This window comes from Octodon degus, unplaced genomic scaffold (genome assembly GCF_000260255.1).
Source record: "Octodon degus isolate 3935 unplaced genomic scaffold, OctDeg1.0 scaffold00016, whole genome shotgun sequence".
NCBI lineage: Eukaryota > Metazoa > Chordata > Mammalia > Rodentia > Octodontidae > Octodon > Octodon degus.
In genome coordinates this window covers 16,764,892-16,782,486 of record NW_004524592.1, presented here as the reverse complement: position 1 = coordinate 16,782,486, position 17,595 = coordinate 16,764,892, and the positions used below count along the sequence as shown (strand labels likewise).

The 17,595-nt window shown below is 38.8% G+C and overlaps 1 protein-coding gene across 1 annotated transcript in view; it reads right to left on the bottom strand.

The window, feature by feature from the left end:
* Window positions 1–961: 961 nt before the first annotated feature.
* The window catches only part of Hgsnat (heparan-alpha-glucosaminide N-acetyltransferase), a 34,688-nt gene continuing 18,054 nt past the window's right edge, over window positions 962–17,595 (bottom strand). Inside the window, exons 6-18 of the mRNA XM_023710079.1 lie at window positions 16,973–17,042; window positions 15,878–15,987; window positions 13,234–13,310; window positions 12,916–12,946; window positions 10,356–10,516; window positions 8,828–8,943; window positions 8,238–8,359; window positions 7,752–7,878; window positions 6,401–6,487; window positions 3,744–3,821; window positions 2,903–2,973; window positions 2,699–2,811; window positions 962–1,646 (exon numbers count right to left, since the gene is read on the bottom strand). Coding sequence (XP_023565847.1) covers window positions 1,465–1,646; window positions 2,699–2,811; window positions 2,903–2,973; window positions 3,744–3,821; window positions 6,401–6,487; window positions 7,752–7,878; window positions 8,238–8,359; window positions 8,828–8,943; window positions 10,356–10,516; window positions 12,916–12,946; window positions 13,234–13,310; window positions 15,878–15,987; window positions 16,973–17,042 — 1,345 coding nt within the window. The 3' untranslated portion in view covers window positions 962–1,464. The remainder of the gene's footprint in view (window positions 1,647–2,698; window positions 2,812–2,902; window positions 2,974–3,743; window positions 3,822–6,400; window positions 6,488–7,751; window positions 7,879–8,237; window positions 8,360–8,827; window positions 8,944–10,355; window positions 10,517–12,915; window positions 12,947–13,233; window positions 13,311–15,877; window positions 15,988–16,972; window positions 17,043–17,595) is intronic.

Genomic DNA, 17,595 nt, shown 5'->3' with positions numbered 1-17,595 from the left:
GTTATAAGAGCAGTAGAGTAAAGATTCAGGGGAGAAGATTGTCTACAAGTTGTATGAGGTGGGAATTGAATGGAGAAGAGAGCAAGTCATGGGCAAGTGCCCAGCTGAAATAATGGGGGCTGTGTCTGAAGCCTTGTGAGAAGACAGCCCAGGTCAGCTGTTGGGACTGCCAACAGTCAAGGTCTGCCCAGGTAAAGACAAAGAGAGGTTGTGAGGAGGGATGAATGGGAAAGGGAAAGAAAGCATCCTTCAAATCTAGGACTGAGTAGACTGGGGTAGCAGACAGGTGCAAATAAGACAAAACTATGTATGAGTTAGGTGCTGTAATACATATAAGGACTATCTGATAGCACAGAGGCCCTGAACCAATCTGTATGCACCATCTGTCTTTCAAATAGGGAGGATGCGGATTATGTGGAGAGCTGATACAAACCAGAAGCCCATGTTGGAACAAGCAAGAGATAATAAGCTTTAGTCCCCTCTGAGCCTGACTGGGGACTGGGTAATGGCACTGGGAGTGATAGGGGTGATCTGGTCTTCAAGGGATGGTGAGAGTTGCTTGACTGAAAGCCAATGAAGGGGAGAGGTATGCCAACCCATAGAGTTCAGATCTGGGGAGGTAATGGGAGCTCTGGGCAAGGTCAGAGATGAAGAGAACAGCGAGAAAAGTAAGACAAATGCCAGAATGTGACAGTGGCAGATAATTTGGCTAGAATATTTCATCTGAGGAGTGGGGTAGAGCATGTAGGAAGGATCAGAAAGTAATGGAGAAAAATTGTTGAACTTACTGGCACCAAATAGAGGAGTTTTAAAAACCCTGGAAACTTTTCAACCAATATCCACAATAGAAGTTGGGGCTAAAGAAACTAGTCCTTGAAGAAAAGGTAAGATGAAATGAGTTAGACAGTCCCACTGTGTATCACAAACAAAGTACAAAGAAAAGCACTAGAATAGAGAAATATCTGAGATAGTTCAATGTTTAATATCAGAGTATATAAGGATATATTTATAAAATTATGTTCAAGAGAACTTTACATCAGACTGATAGTTCACAGCATAGGCATGGTGGTTCATACCTGCAATCCCAGCACTTGGGAGTTTGAGGCAGAGGGATACACATGAGTTCAAGGCCAATTTGGGCTACACAGTGAGTTTAAGGCTAGCCTGAACTACAGAGCCAAAATGGGAGAGGGGTTTACAATTTCCTTAGAATGCAGCTCCAAATACATCCATTTCTGTGGTAGATGAAGAAAAAGACTAAGTTTCCAAATATATAAGTCATAAATGTACAGAGAAAAGTCTGTAAGTCGTATCAGGAATTCCAGAGAGCCAATTTTAGTTCAGCATCTTTCACAATAATCTGGAAACAAACTACCAGTTTTATCACAGATGATTCCTAGAAAGGCTTTTTCAGTACTTCTTCAGACCCACTAGATTCTTCCAGCAACACATTTTAGTGGTAGATCAGATTTTCCAAAAAATCTTCTTTTTGTAGAGAACATAGGCAATGAACACCCAGAGCGCAGTGGTGACTATATTCTGAATTAAATGTTCTTTGTGTGACTGGTTATCCTCCAGCTCCCATTGAAAGGGAAAGTAATTCTCAAACACTTCATGGCCAACATACACCAGAATAGAATTCATTCCTTAAAGAGAGATATAGAGAAGTTTGTCCTGAGTCACATCAGATAATGGATATAATTCCTTGAATAAGTTCAATAAAAAAGTAAAAACCATGCCCTAGCCCTGCTGGCTACCAGCAAAAATAAGTAATGCACCCACCCACATCTCAGATATTTAAAGGCAAACAGTATTAGAAAATAATCACTTTATATCAGTGAATTCTCTTTCATTGCTTGTTTGTGGTGCTGAAGACAACTCAGGGCACCACACATACTAAGCATGTGCTGTACAACTGAGGTGCACCACCAACCCCACAATGAATTTTTCCATATCAAATCTGAAAGGAAAATGATAAGTTTTACTCGTATTTTTTAGACAGAAAATTTAAGATTCAAAAAATGTTAACTATTACTAGATTCAAAGACCTAAATAAAATGAATGTCCACTGAAATGTTCTGGTCTCTCAGTCCTTTAAAATACATCGGACTCATTCCACTTATCTCTTAATATCATCTCTTTCCATTTCTTAGAGATATAATCTTTCAGGTAATACACTGGCAATAAGAAAGCATAGTCCTATTTCCAAATTCTAAAAACTGGACAATATGCCCTGCATCATTTCTGATACTCCACAATTTGGTTTTGCCTGAAGAAAAAAGTGGATTATTAATTGTCATACAGGGCCAACCAGATAGCTCAGTGAATTAAAGCACCTGCTTAGGCAGATGCAGTGACCAGGTTCAATCCCCGGCATGCTGGTGCTGCCCCTAAAGGGTGCCAAGACCCAACTGAGACTGGGTGTGGTAGTGCATGCCTGTAATCCTAGCACTTGGGAGGCTGAAAACAGGACAATCACTTTGAGTTCAATCTGTGCATTGAGACCCTGTAGACCCTGTAGTAAATATATATATTTTTTTTAAATTGTCATACAATCACTCCAAAGCCTAAATGGGTGAAAAACGGAGTAGGCTGCTTTGGAACAGGCCAAGGCTGTCCTGGAAATCTGGGAGAACAATCCTGCTGCATTCTCTCTCTGCCATTCTACCAACTCTGTATGGGGGTAGAGATGACTCACCTGGGTAAAAGAATGGGGTTCCTGTCCACAGCCCCTTCACATCAACAACCAAGTACAGGGCCAGCAGGATAAAGAAGGCAAAAGCACTCAGTGCGGTGACATAGGAAATGGACCTGTGAAGAGCTGAATGAGTGATGCTCGGGACAAACACATTCAATTTTATCTCAGAAAATCACCAACATTAAATGACACTTCTATACTTACCAGAGATTTTTGTTTACTGGAATAAAGCCTTCATTTTGAGACATTTTTGTCAAAGCAACAGAAATAAGCCCCTAAAATAGGGAGATGGATGTTAGTTTTCTACTATGATTTCAAAATAATAATTGTGTTTCAAAACAAAATATCTGTTTAAAGGAGGCTAAAAATTGTGGCCATTTTATCCTTTTAAGTGGAAACATATTTTAAGAGACATAATTAAAAACCAATTCTCCAAAACTAACTTTTCAGTATTTCTCTGAGTTGAAAAAGATAAACTAATTAATAAATTACAGCAAATCCTAAGAGGAAACATAAATGCAAAATTAGGGATAAAATGAACACTAAGTAAAACTTAGAAAATACTAAAAAAAAAAAACTTAGAAAAATTTTACATATAAATCTGAAAGCTGACATTTAAAAAGCATTATTATATGCCTAGTCTTCCTGATAACATTTCCTATGCAGAATCTATAACTCACAATTTCTTTAGGCATTCCTCATGTCACTGTTTGATGACAAACACTATCGTATTCATAAACACAGCATTCTACGAAAATAAACCTGAGAATTTAGGTGTAAAGATTTGTTCCACCTTGGAGATGAGGGTGTAGCTGACTAGTATAATATAAGTGTTCAGCATGGATGAGGGTTCAATCTCTAACACCAAAACAATAAAAAAATAAGAAAAAAGATTTGTTCCTCTGTTATTCAAGTGAAAAATAGTCCTGATCACTACATGGTAACAGATACTATAGCAGTGTTGCTAAATACAAATACTTTACTTCTTTTTAAATATAGATGATTGTAAAGAAAAGCCATCTAGGTAAGAAACATCAGTACTTACAAGAACACAACACCAGACAGTGAATCTAATGAGGATGTCTTTGGTCTGACCCTTGTAATACGTTAGTATTTTCCCTGCCTGAAGAAGAAAACATTATAAGCAAGGGACTCTCCAAAGACATATTATTGTTTCATACTCATTCATTGTCTTAATCACTCAACAAGCACATTCATTCACTAAGCACACATTCAGATTGCAGGGCTTCCAGGAGGAATGACACCTCATCCCTTCCCCACCCTCAAGGCAGAATGAGAGAAAATGAGGTGCTCCCTGGGAAAGGAGGTCAGCATTAGATGGGGGTACCATGGAGGGCCAGCCATAGAACATGAGGGTGGAAGCAAAGGGAACAGCAGGCACAGAGCAACATGGACAGGTGTAAAGAAGCCCCTGAAGGCCAGGGGTGTAGCTCAGTGGTACAATACTTGCCTGGCAAGCACAAGATCCTGAGTTCTATTCCCAGTAACAAAAAGTAAAAAATAAAGAAGCTAACATCTCTAAGGGGCCACAGAAAGCTAGAGGGTAGGGAGGACAAACAAGGGGGCAGACAGTAAGTTAATGGTGGGGAGTGCTTTTTTCCTTCATAAGCAATGGAGAGCCAAGGAAAATATGACCCCAAAGTGCTAAGAGACCTGCACAGCTTGGCCTGCTAAACCACCAGTCTGGCAGCACTACACAGGAAGGTGTTCTGTTTGTTTTGTTTACATACTGGAAATTGAACTTGGCCTGGCACTTGCTATGCAGATACTGAGCCACCAAACTATATCCCCAGCAACTATGAAGGCAAGACACAATGGAACTATAGGCAGAGACATTTTTAAAAACCCCACTAGTACTTTGCATGAAATCCCACTGAAATTAGGAATATTTGAAAACATCAAAGAATAAAAGTGCTAATAATAATAGTTAAAATTTATGGAAGTTTTCTATGTGCAGTTCTTAGAACTTTACAGGAATTAACTTACTTAACCATCAAAATGCCCCTAATAAAGCAGGTGATGGTGTAGCTCAGCAGACTGAGATACAATAATACAGTGTCCTGGTTCACAAATGCTTCTGTTTGCAAACAATCTGATTCACAAATGGCATTTGGAAAAATCTTGCATCTATGCACAAACTCCATACTGGATGACAAACATGACCATGTTCATCTTCCCACACAAACACAAATGCAATCATCTTTCCTAAAATCATAAAACAAATTAAATTCATAAACCAGGGCATCACTGTAATTGCCAGCAGAAGGTGACAGAGCTGGACTCCACCCCACTGTGGTTCCAGGCCATGCTCAGCCTCCACCCTGGATGAGCTGGCTCAGCTAGCAGGGATTTCCCTAGAGAGCTAAATAATTCAGCAGACTTGTTTATGAACTAGACAGTGCTATAGTGATAGTGTAGTAATCTTTAACTACAAAATTATTTAATCACCAAAATGTGTATGCTTTCCATCTCTACTAACCAATTTAGGAACCAAAAGCCACATCTGACTTTAAATTTAACCTGAATTAATTATAATTAAGTAAGCTAAAAACTTCATTCCTGAAGCTTGCCACATCTCAGGCACTGCCCACCACCTGGTTAGTGGCCACACTAGCAGATAGCATGCATGAAGAGCCTTCTCATTCAGAGCACAGCTTTACCAGTTTTCTCCCTCCCACTTCACTAAACCTCAAACAGTTTCAAGCACCAGTAAGGAGAATTTTAGGAAGACACATATAGACTGCTCAGAATTACAGCAAGTGCATTCAAGGAAACACCTCTATTAACCTTGACAGAAAACATGAATACTCTGAAACCATACAGTGTTGACTACGATGTGCATGTCTGATGGCGCTGCCCTCATGAATGCATTTTACATCATAATAAAGGCTTGAAATAGCCAGTTTCAAGGCTCTGCCCTTGCACCTTCCACCAGGTAAGGACACAGTGCTTGTCCTCTGCAAGATGCTCAGTTCAAGTTACCATCTTGGAAGCAGAGGCCAGACCCTCACCAGACAATGAACCTGCCAGCACCTGGATCTTGGACATCCCAGATTCAAGAACTGCAAGAAATAACTTGCTGCTCTTTAGACGTTATCTTGTCTCTGTTTTTGCTATTGTTGCTTGTTTGGGTTTGTTTGCTTATTTGTTTTAACAGCATCAGAAACATGGTGAGATAGATATACAAACAATAAATAGTTCAATCCCCTGTGTGCCATGATGGCCCCACCCCGGGGGCACGCTGAGACAACTGAGACTGGGCGTGGTGGCATGCACCTGTAATCCCAGCGCTTGGGAGGCCAAAAACAGGAGGATCACTATGAGTCCGATCTACTCAGTGAGACCCTGAGACTAAATACATTAAATAAATAAATAGCACACCTGACAAGGTGATTTCTCATGGTCACTAATGTCTGAATACTCTGCATACTTCAGCAAGCTCATCTTTTATCCAAAACTGCTTGACTAACATGAGCACATAAATAAGAAATTTTTTTAGAATATAAGAATTACATCTATTTGTGCAAGTGTTAGGAACTTCTGGTTTTGTACAATCTGTTGAACCTGAACACAATTTAGTATTGTAGCAAAGAAAAGGATATGCATCTATTTTAATGAAGTAGTTTAATTGGTAATCATACACTATCAGAAAAAATGTGTGCTACTGAAATGAGCAAATACCTGAACCCCTAAAAATGCCATCACAATGGAGTTGATGGTCCCCAAGATTCCTTCTGGATCATAGGCCACCTTGGTGTGATACAGCACCTTCACAAAACAGAACAAGGAGGCAGCCTTTACTCACTGACCATGGAAATGAACATGAGCAACTCTCAGTCTAAATACAAACTTGAATGCTGAAACTCGCAACTCAACATTTTTTATTTTGTTTGATTTTGGTTTTGCTGCAGAAATTCACTGCTGACTTACAGTACTCACAGGCATACTACTTCCTGAGCATGCAAGTATATGGTGTGTCCAGGATATGCAGAGTCCCTGGGACAATGCCTCAGTAAAGTGTCGGATTCCCACTTGAACAGTTTTAAATACAATGTACATCTTCATAATTTTTAGAATTAGTCTTTTTTATTCTAACCTACTATGGCAATGACAGCTTTCTATCTTCTCTTAAGGCAAATAACATTTCAAAATACACTTAGAGTGGCTGTGTATAGCGTGCACATGACCTGGGTTTAGTCCCCAACATCTACAGAACACAGTAAAATAAAAAAATAAAACTGTGTTTTCATTATAAAATAAATGCTGACTGTATAGAAATTTGAAAACATACAGTGTAGCTGTACAGACTACCAGCAGAGCCTCCTACCCTTTCAGGACCAAAGCCTTCACTCCTCAGCTGCTAGCAAAATTAAAAATTAACTGCTAAAAGTTTCCAGTTGAGTTCTTCTGAACTGTCTTAAAATAAAGATACTGCAAGGCTGGGGCTGTAGCTGAGTGGGAATGTGTGACAGACCCTGAGTTCCATCCCTAGTATTGAAAAAAAAAAAAAAAAAAGCTGCCTCTGAAGCTCTGCAGGTGTTACTCCTGCTGGGGCAGTCCATACCCAACAAGGAACATGGGGCCCAATCCCTCACCCCAGTGTATGCAGTTCTACAGTTGTACCCAGCTTCTCCTTAGGTCTTTCTCTGTTGGGCCTGCAGTGCAGTTCAACTTCTCACTCTGCCCAGCCCTGCCTCCTTCCTTCCCCAACAGGGATCGATCCAACAAAGATTCTCTGTGACATTCCTGCATAGAAATCTCTGTTTCAGAGGAGATTGCCTGTAAATCTGTCCTGAGATGTATAGAAAGCACTAAATGCTATTCCGTTTATATAGTTCATCCTTACTTTATTGTCTAAAATAATGCTCACCTACTGCCACATGATGAAGTCATCAAATTAGCTAATTTTTCAAAGAAAAACTAGTTCCTATCACATTTTACTAAAGGGAGATGATCTAAAGCAGGCCAACTCCTATTTTCCTCAATTTCAGAGCTTCTAAACAGCTGTCTCATGTAAAAGCCAATCACACACCGTAGAAGAAGGATGCTGGTACAAGTGGTCACTTCCTAGGAGCAGGTGGTCAATGTAGCCCGCGGCTCCTCCAGTACAGTTTACATATCTCCCCAAGTCTCCAATACCACCAGGGCCCAGGTACCCACTAGGAAGTGAAACATATATAAATAATGAGACTTTAGAAAGGAGAGTGGCATATAGTAGATATTTATGCAGGCTCATTCAAAGAGCCTCAATTAGGTACAAGTCTAAAACATCCCTCTGCCTCCCTGCACCTTCATCAACACGTGACTCACCTGCTCCCAACACTGGTAAGGCATAAGGCCCAACCAATTTCAACTAATATTCAACAAAATATCAACCATAATCTCTCCCCCTGAAAGGACATAAAGAAGTCAAACAGAAATCCTCTAACTTGAGAAATTTGAAAGCTATAAACCTAGAAGCTTTGATTTGGAAGCAAGTAACATGCTAAAGGAGATTATCTGGCAAGGGTCCACTTACGTAGGGCATCCAGGAACAGGTAACAAGAATGTCAGGCCAAGCCAGATGCTTTCGAGGAGCAAAATGAGGAGCCACTGGAACCAACTGCAGGTGACGTCTCGAAGGAAAGGGAATCTTCTGTTCTGAGTGAGGGACAGGGTAGAAAACAGTAAGTATGCCAGTACGTAGTTGCAAATGCAAATACAAGAGAACTATATTACAGTATGTATCCTGGAAATTCCCAATGATTATTTTCTTGACCTTTTAGTAGTAATGCAAAGCATTATTTAATAGGTTTGATATTGTCTACATGCTCTAGGATGTATCACAGGAAAAGAGTAGTTAAAAAGTGAGGTGAACTATATTTCAATGGTAGAACCCCTGACAAGCATATGCAAGACTCTGGTATAAATCCTCTGAACCAGATACAGATACATATAAAGATTTAATAAAAAGAAATTTAAAAAGAAATGCAGCTGATTAACTGGCAGTATTACACACAGAATGAAAAAAGTTCCAAAAACTTTGTAAATGAATTTATCACATATCTCCCCCTTTTATTTATCACACACTTCCCCCTTTTTTAATCACATATTTACATGATTTCTTACCGAGACACAATTTTCATGTCTGGGTTTAGCAAACAGGAGCTCCAACACAGCAACCACAAAGTACGTAACTCCCAACCGCTGCAGAACACCAGGAATTCGTACTTTATTCCAAGACACTGCAGAAGAACAAGTTAGGTAAGGCATGGCCAAAATGTCTCATCTTACCCCCAAAAAAACGTTATTTTTTTCCTAAAAGGGAAGCTATACCTATACTACAACTAAATAAGTATTTTTAAGTTCTTGGTTAAGAGATATGGCTCAAGGGGCCGGGGAGATGGCTCAGTGGATTAAACACTTTCCTGGCAAGCGCAAGAGCCTGAGGTCAATCCCCGGTTCCACAAAAAAAAAAAAAAAAAAAAAGAGATATGGCTTAAGCTGAAGTTCTAAGAGAGCAGGCCAGTCCCACTCAAAAGAAAGATGGTCAGGAGAAAGCTCAAACTCAAACCTGAGAGCTTGGCTAGCTGGGAGACTGAGAATAAACACAGCTTACTTAGGGGGAGAGATAGGGTAAGGACTACCCTTGACACTGAATTTCATCTGCTGGCCTTTCCCATCAGTTATCTGAATTTCACTTTCATGTCTAACAGGAACTTGCAGACTCAAAACAAGCCACTGAGGGACTCTCCCTGACCTAAATGTGACATGACAGCATCAACTGGAAAACTGTGAGGCTGTGGCAAACCCTGGAACTCTACCCAGAGCCATGGCTCTCTTTTTGGCAGTCCATCAAATCTACTCTCATACAACATCAATAAGGGACCTCTCTGTCCTCCTAGTACTAACCGCCTTTCAATAAAAGTACTTAATCCTAAGAGCTTGAATTGGCTACTGCCAAAACTTGTGTGTCCTGTTTGGCTAATGAGAGCCACTTGAGGTCAGGGACTACTGCTCACTGATGCTGCTACAGAGCATGGACTTTACACTCATCTGCTGATAGCCCTGCCTTACCACATGCTGTTACAGGAATGGCAAAGCCATCATCCTCCCCAGCAACCCAGCTGGCATACACAAGATAACAAAGGGTTTCTCAAAATCACCACTCCATGTGGACCAAAAAAGAAAACAAAATGGATAGAAAGCAGGGCCTGAGAATAAGGACCTGGTCTGCCTCTGCGCTGTCCTGCTCTATGCACACATACACCAGAGAAAACTTGAATCTCTCATGGTCTCAGACTTTTCTTTCATACAGCAAATGAATGTGAACAGGATTCACATTCAGAGGATCCTCCTAGATCTAAAAGTCCAAGATGATAATAAGAATAATGCCCAAAGTTACACAAGCATTATATATGTTTTCCTAACAAGAGTTCTTTTTGCAGATACCTGAGATGGAGAAATAACATTTCATTCAAATGGTAACAAGTGGAGCTACAGAGCAGTGATAAAGTGCATGGCTAGCATGCACAACAACCTGGGTTCCATTTCTAGCGGTGTGATGGATCAATATATAGACAAGGCTATAAATTATAACATACATTTTCCAGTGTTCAACCTAAATATATACTAAAAAGGGGGAGAAAATACTTACATGGACCAAGGCAATAATTGGGGTTCACAATGAAAATTCCTATACAAATTAAAAGGAAACTCCTCCATGCAATTTTCCCCAGTAATTTGAATTTTGAACATCCCCGCTGAAGTACAGAAGTCACTGATAGAAAAATCGAAGATCCCATAATAAACACAAACCTAAAAAAAAAAATCTATTAGATGTTCATTTTTAATTTTTTCTTTTATTATCAGTGCCTATGTATTTTACAAAATATCCTGGGTTTCAATGTGTATATTCTGATTATATCTATCCCATTTGTGATTTTTCATCTATGCATCACTAATATTTTGCAGGAGACTACCAGAGAGTAGCCAGTTTTTAACATTCAGCCAAGAGCTGAGGGAGAGGTTGGCATATAACCTGTTGTGCTATGAAAATTCTGGCATCAGATGTTCAAGACATACCTTAAAAGAAAATGTTTTAGTAATAAATAAAATTTCCAAGCACAACCTTTCCAATTAACTGTCAGAGAAAAATAATGACATCTAATACAAACAACCAGACTTTGCCCTAGCATGCCCTCAATGGCACTGAGGAACAAAGCATTTCAATAATTTCAAAATGTCTCTTTAAAAGAAAATCATACTGCTAATTTTTCTAGTTATTTAGTGAAAAGTCACAGAGATGAGTTTGCTCTTGCTGCATGCCTGGGGGTGCCTTGGCTTTTTTTCCAAGGTGACCTCAATCAGATGAGAAGCTCAAGTAGGGCGTGGTGACAAGTATGTGTAACTTCAGGACTCTGATAGGCTGAAGCAAGAGGATCACAAGTTTGAGCCGAGCCTGAGCAGCTTAGGTTTTTGAGAACATGTCTCAAAATGAAAACTCAAGTATACTGGAGTGAGGGTGGGGGGCTAGAACTACAGCACAGTACAAAGGCCCTGGGTTCAATCCCCAGTACTTGGGAGGGGGAAAAAAAGCTTATAGTAACTAGAAATTTCTCAAAAGGAAGCCTTACAAAGAATATGCATAAGTAATTATCAAGTCAGGCATAGACACACACACCCATGAACTCAGTTACTCAGAAAGCTAACACAGGATCACAAGCTGGAGGCCAGCCTACATAACTAGCAACATTCTGTTCCAAAATAATAACAATTATCATTATTAATAACAACAATAGAACTGTAGAGGTAACTCAATAGTAGAAAATTCCTGAATTCAATCCCAGTAGAAAACTAAGCAGGACAATGGTGATCAGTTTTTTAGGCATGTAAAATGTATCCTACCAGATCCATTTCAGAAAACAATCAGCTTCTTTCCAAAAACTGAGTTCATATTAGTAATAAAATACAAAGGACCAATGACATAAAACAGTCTCCTGGAAATGTCTCTTAAAGATGCAGCAGAGCTGCTCAAAGCAATATAGCAAAGGTACAAATTGCACATCATATGGGAAGTGTCCCCTACAAAAAATAAGAATCCATGGATAAACAGAAAGTTTACATTAAATTTAACTCTTATATTAAATTTTAATTTGTTATTACTATTGCCTGTTACATATTTATTCGTAACTACAAATACCAATATACTGTATTTCCTTTAAGAAATATAATTTTACACATTTTCAGGTGTAATGGAATTTAACCATATATTTAGAATTTATGATATTCTGCAGGATTTTAAAATATCGTATCTGTTCTAACATAATGCTTGCTAAAAAAAATCAATCATTTCTGGGCTGGGGCTATAGTTCAATGGCAGAGCACACACTTAGCAGCATGAGGCTCTAGGTTTAATCCCCAGCATCACACACATTTAAAAAAATCACTTAGGGCCATACAGATAGCTCAACAGACTAAAGCACCTGCTTAGGCAGAGCACAGCTGCTGTGGTTTGATCCCCAGCATGCCAGCCTGCCCCAGACATGCCTGAGACACACTGAAGTGGCGACTGAGACTCAGGACGATTGAGACTGGGTGTGGTGGCGCATGCCTGTAATCCCAGAGCTTGGGAGGCTGAAAACAGGAGAATCTATGAGTCTGATCTACATAGTGAGACCAGGGCCGGGGAGATAGCTCAGTAGAATAAGTGCTTGCCTGGCAAACGCAGAGTCCTGAGTTTAATCCCCGGTACCACAAAAAAAAAAAGTCTACATAGTGAGACCCTGTAGACCCTGTACTAAATACATGAAAAAAAACTCACTTGTCCTTTGTACATACATGCATAAGCATAATGACAAACACAAGAACTACCTAATAGCTAGGCATGGTGATGCATATCTATAATCATACCATTCTGGGGAAGGCTAAGACAAAAAGATTTCAAGTTCAAGCCCAGGGTTGGCAATTAGTGACTTAGTGAAACACTGTCTCAAAATAAAAAAGAGCTGGGGATGTAAATCAGTGTGAAGGCCCTAGGTTCAATTCCCAATACAAAAAAAACACCCCACAACTTTGGAAGGATTTTATAATGGCAAATACAGTTTTGTGGTCCCCAAAAAAAAAGACTGGTCTGAGAGAGGGACTCAAGCATTGTCTGAAAGACAAAAATCCTAGAGATGACCTATTAAAAGTGTGATAGTAGAATGCCAACTCACCATGGGAATACAAGGTCAGCCACTGTCAGTCCTGTAGAACAACATAAGTATAAATGATAAGAAAGAGAATTCTATAAACATTTTCAATTTAAAAATGAAGTTCAGTACATACTGATACAGAGAGTGTAACTCAGAGAGATGATAACAAATACAAACTCTCCCTTGAGACTCAGAATCAATCTCAGGGTTCTCCTAACCATAACTAGACATGGAAAACCAAAGTAGAAGTATGTGAACTAGACCACTAGCTTTAAGCAATGTTATTCAGAATCTCTTCTTCAGAGCTATAAGCAATGCTACCTATAGAAAATATCTTACCATTCCAACTGGAATGTTTGAAGTACCAATATCTTCCTCCTCCATAATTAACAAAGACCATGAGGACGAGAGCTATCCTATAAAGCCAAAAAAGAAAATACCTTCAGCATTTGCAATGTGACAAGGAATTGCTGAACCACAGATACGCATTTATCCTCACAGCATGTGGCCATACATTAACATGATTCTAATAGAACTTTATGACACAAGAAGAGATTTGAAGAGCATGAAACTATTATTTTCTAATCACAATTGAAACCATACACTATAATTCTGTTGGCAACATTTACAACATGATGTCTCAAGAAAAATTTACACTACAGCACTAAACCATATTACTTGAAAACAGTAAAACACTTCCAATAACTCAATTTTACCCTAATAATTCAGTATCTAAGGTAAAATGTCATAGAAGACAGTCATTTAATTCAGAGGGCTAAAAATTCAAACCTTGAGTCCTTTCCTCTTAACGATCATGAGACTCTAAGACTCTCATAAATTAACCATGAAAAAGAGGGAAAATCCCACATGTGACCACTACAGTGAAAAGGGTCCAGTACAACGCCTTAGTACTGCTTGGCCCATTTTAGACATTTAATGTGCCTAAATGTTAGTTTCTGTCCATCTGTGAATACCTGAATTCCAAAAGTGGCAATTGTGAGTGAAAAAAAGAATACAGTATTAATTTTTGGTTTTAGTTTTTAGGGGTTTTTTTATTTGTTTGTTTTGTTTTTTTAAGACAGTTTCACTTGCAGTTCAGGCTGGAACTCACTTTGTAGGAAAGGCTGGCCTTGAACTCAAGGAGTTTCTTGCCTCAGCCCCCAAGTGCTGGGGTTACAGGTGTGTGCCCAGCCTATACTATTGCTTGATGTTAAATACAGAATGCTGAAGATGAAGATGCTAAAGGCATAATCCGTGGAGTCTCTGTAATATAACTGCTTAGAATCTAATCCTTTCTCCTTTAGTATCTGAATGACCAATAATTATTTAACTCAATGGCACAATTTTTCCATCTGTAAAGCAGGCATATCAAAAGTATACATCTTATAGGAATTGTGGAAAGACAAATAAATTATGACACATAGTAAATGGCACCTAGAACTCAGAAACTGGAATCAATTATTACCATTTGCATAAATATAACGATATATCTTGGGGTTGGGACCCAAGTTTAAATATAAATTTTATTATTTAAAATGCCCTTTATTACCAGTACATATCCCTAATCTGAAAATCCAAAATGCTCCCAAATACAAAAATTTTTGAAAGTTGACATGATGGAAAATCCCACATAGCCTAGAGCTAGAGGTGTAGCTCAGGGCTAGAGGTGTGTGCTTATTAGCATGTGATGCCTTAGATTCAATCCTCAAGCACCAAAACTTACAAAATGAAAACACATAGGCACATTAAACATGTAAAACTATCTTCAAGCTATGTACACACAAAAAAATTTCTATTTAAACTTGGGTCCTAACCCCAAGATATATGTTTATATAAATAACTAAAAATCTGAAACTTTCTTACTACCAAATATTTTGGATAAATGATACTCAACCAGTGTGTCCTGCTTTCAAACAGAACCTACCAGGATTCCATAACTCTGGTAGGCTGGGAAGATAGCTCAGTGGTCTAAGCGCCTGCTTGGCAAGCACAAGGACCTGGCTTTGATTCCCCAGGACCACATGCCATGCTGGCCCCAAAATGGAGCATGGTGGCACATGCCTGTAGTCCCAGCACTGGAGGGGCTGAGACAAGAGGACCACTATGAGTCTAAGCTGCATAGTGCGGCCCTATATTAAAAAAACAAGAACCCAAGCAAGCTGAGAATTTTTTAAATATTTTCAAGGTGTTTAATACTTTATAATTTAAAGAAAAATTGTTAATTTTGCATTAGAAATATAGGTAATAATAATTTGGTGAAACCATGCACTATTGTTACCAAGCTGATTGGGGGAAAACATACCAAGAAACAATCATTTTCCTTAATTTAAAATATGAAAATTGATATACTCTCTTGACTGCCTCTGATTTACAAATGGAACAAATGCCTAGTTATCTGAAAGCAAGTAAGATACTGAACAGGTTATATGTACCAGTAGCTGATTGTGGTTTTGTCCTAACCACTCCACTCTATCAACTTGTAATATTGGATATAATGACAAATTTGTAGTTAGCTTTTTTTTCCTCTTGTTATGTATCTGGCACAGGGTCTCACTACGCAGCTCAGACTCATAGTGCTCCTCCTGTTTTCAGCCTCTCCAGCACTGGGATTACAGGTGTGCACCACCATGCCCAGTCTCTGTGGCCAGCTCAGTGTATCCAGGGGCAGGGACCAAACCCTGCGCTTGCCTAGCAGGCACTTAGTCTGCTGAGCTATGTTGCTGGCCCTCTCTTTTTTACTTTTCTATTGTTTTGTTTTGTTTTAATTTATTATTTGTCTTTGTGGTATCAGCAAAGCACTCTGCCACTGAACCACATTCCAGCTCCTCATCACACTTTTCAAGTAAGGAGACGCAATTGACTTTTATTTTTAAATCCAAAAAACCTTTTCCAGTTTAGAAGATAAAAGGCTTTAAAGTGTGTTGGTGTATAATTATGTAATCAGGGAGTACATGTCCCCCTGCTTCATAGGGAATGCACTTACCCCCTGAAGGTATCCAGGCAGCGGAGGCGGTACCCGGAGGCAGATGGGCACCGTGCTTCTGGCTGAGGATCTCCAGTGAGTGGGTCTGCCCCACTAGGCGATCCCAAGTCCTTCAGGCAAAAGGAAGACAGAGACGAGAATTATTAATGCTAAGAAGTAAATTTAGTTTTATTTATTTTTATGGTACTAGAGATTGAACCCAAGACCTTAGCACTAAACTATATCCCTGCCTTGGTTTTGTTTTGGGGTTTTTTTGGTGTTTTTTTTGTTGTTGTTGTTTTGTTTTGTTTTTAGGACAGGGCTAAGTTTCTGAAGTTGCAGGCTGGGCACAAACTTCCAATCCTCCTGTCTCAGCCTTCTATAGTGCTGAGATTATAGATGTGGGCTACCAAACAACTATAAACTTTATTATTTGCTGCTGTAAGGAAAATTTAGAATGGGGAAGTAAAGAATTTTTCAAAATATGCTTTGACTTACTTCTGCAAAGGTCCCACCTCGCAGTGTGTTTCTACATTTGTTTGTTCCTGAGCATTCTGCTAAGCTAAAAACACTCTGTTTCATTAAGTGCACCCAGTACCAGCACAGTAGCAAACGTGCCCACAGCATGTCAGCACAACTTAATGCCATGTTTAATCATTACAGTGAGCCGTCAGCATTTATACAGTTAATACTGATGCCCCTACCTTTTGGTTTTAATCTTGAGCTCTCTATTGAACTAGATCAATTCAATAATGATACTTACTAGGTGAAAAATATCTCCATATCCTACATCCTAATGTAGTCCAGATTTCTAGCCTCATTAAAGAACAGAAAGGGATGGACCCTTGAAGGCACAAAACACAAGGCCTGGAGCACAGCTTAGGAGTGCTTCCCTTGCATGTGTTAGGCCCCAAGTTTGATGCCCTGCAGCACACACACGCACACACACACAAAATCAGGACTCATGACCTCATCTCCCACACTATAAATATAAATGTTTAATTGTGTTTGGAATAAAAATTATTAAGCTGCATAATAACAACTTCTAAATAGGAAATTGTATATTCTAAACTTAGAAATAACCCAGAGAATATATGATGCAATCTAACAACTCACAGAATTGATGAGATGATCAGTTTCTCGAGAATTTATTGCCTTAGAGACCCAATTAGTGAAGTCTTCCAAACTATAAAATACAAACTTCAGTTAACTTATTTTCTTGGACAGAATTTTCTTGGAGACCATATTGAAATAAAACTAGCTTCAAGTTTATATTCTATATTACTTAAGGAACTAGACATTATAAACCAAAACTTTGACCACATAAATATAGAAATCAAAGTTTATAGCAGTCATATTATAAATGCTCAACCCTTAATGTGCAACTTCCTCATCAACAAAACAAGAGTAAAAATACAACCTTTCATGAAAAATTATGAAGGTTAAACAAAGTAACTTTTCTGAGGCCAGGGTTCTTATTAACACTACTATTAAAACTGCAAAAAAAAAAAAAAAAATGGCAATAATCAAAATTCACTTAATATATGAATGACTCAAGACAAGTCACAACAGTATCATAAACTATGAAAACAACAAGAATGTTACTTTGAACTAATTGTGGTGGCATGCACCTATAATCTTAGAAATCAGAGGCTGAGACATGAGGATTGCCAAGTTTAAATTCATCTGTTCAACCTACTGAAACTCTACCTCAAAAAAAAAAAAAAAAAAAAAAAAAA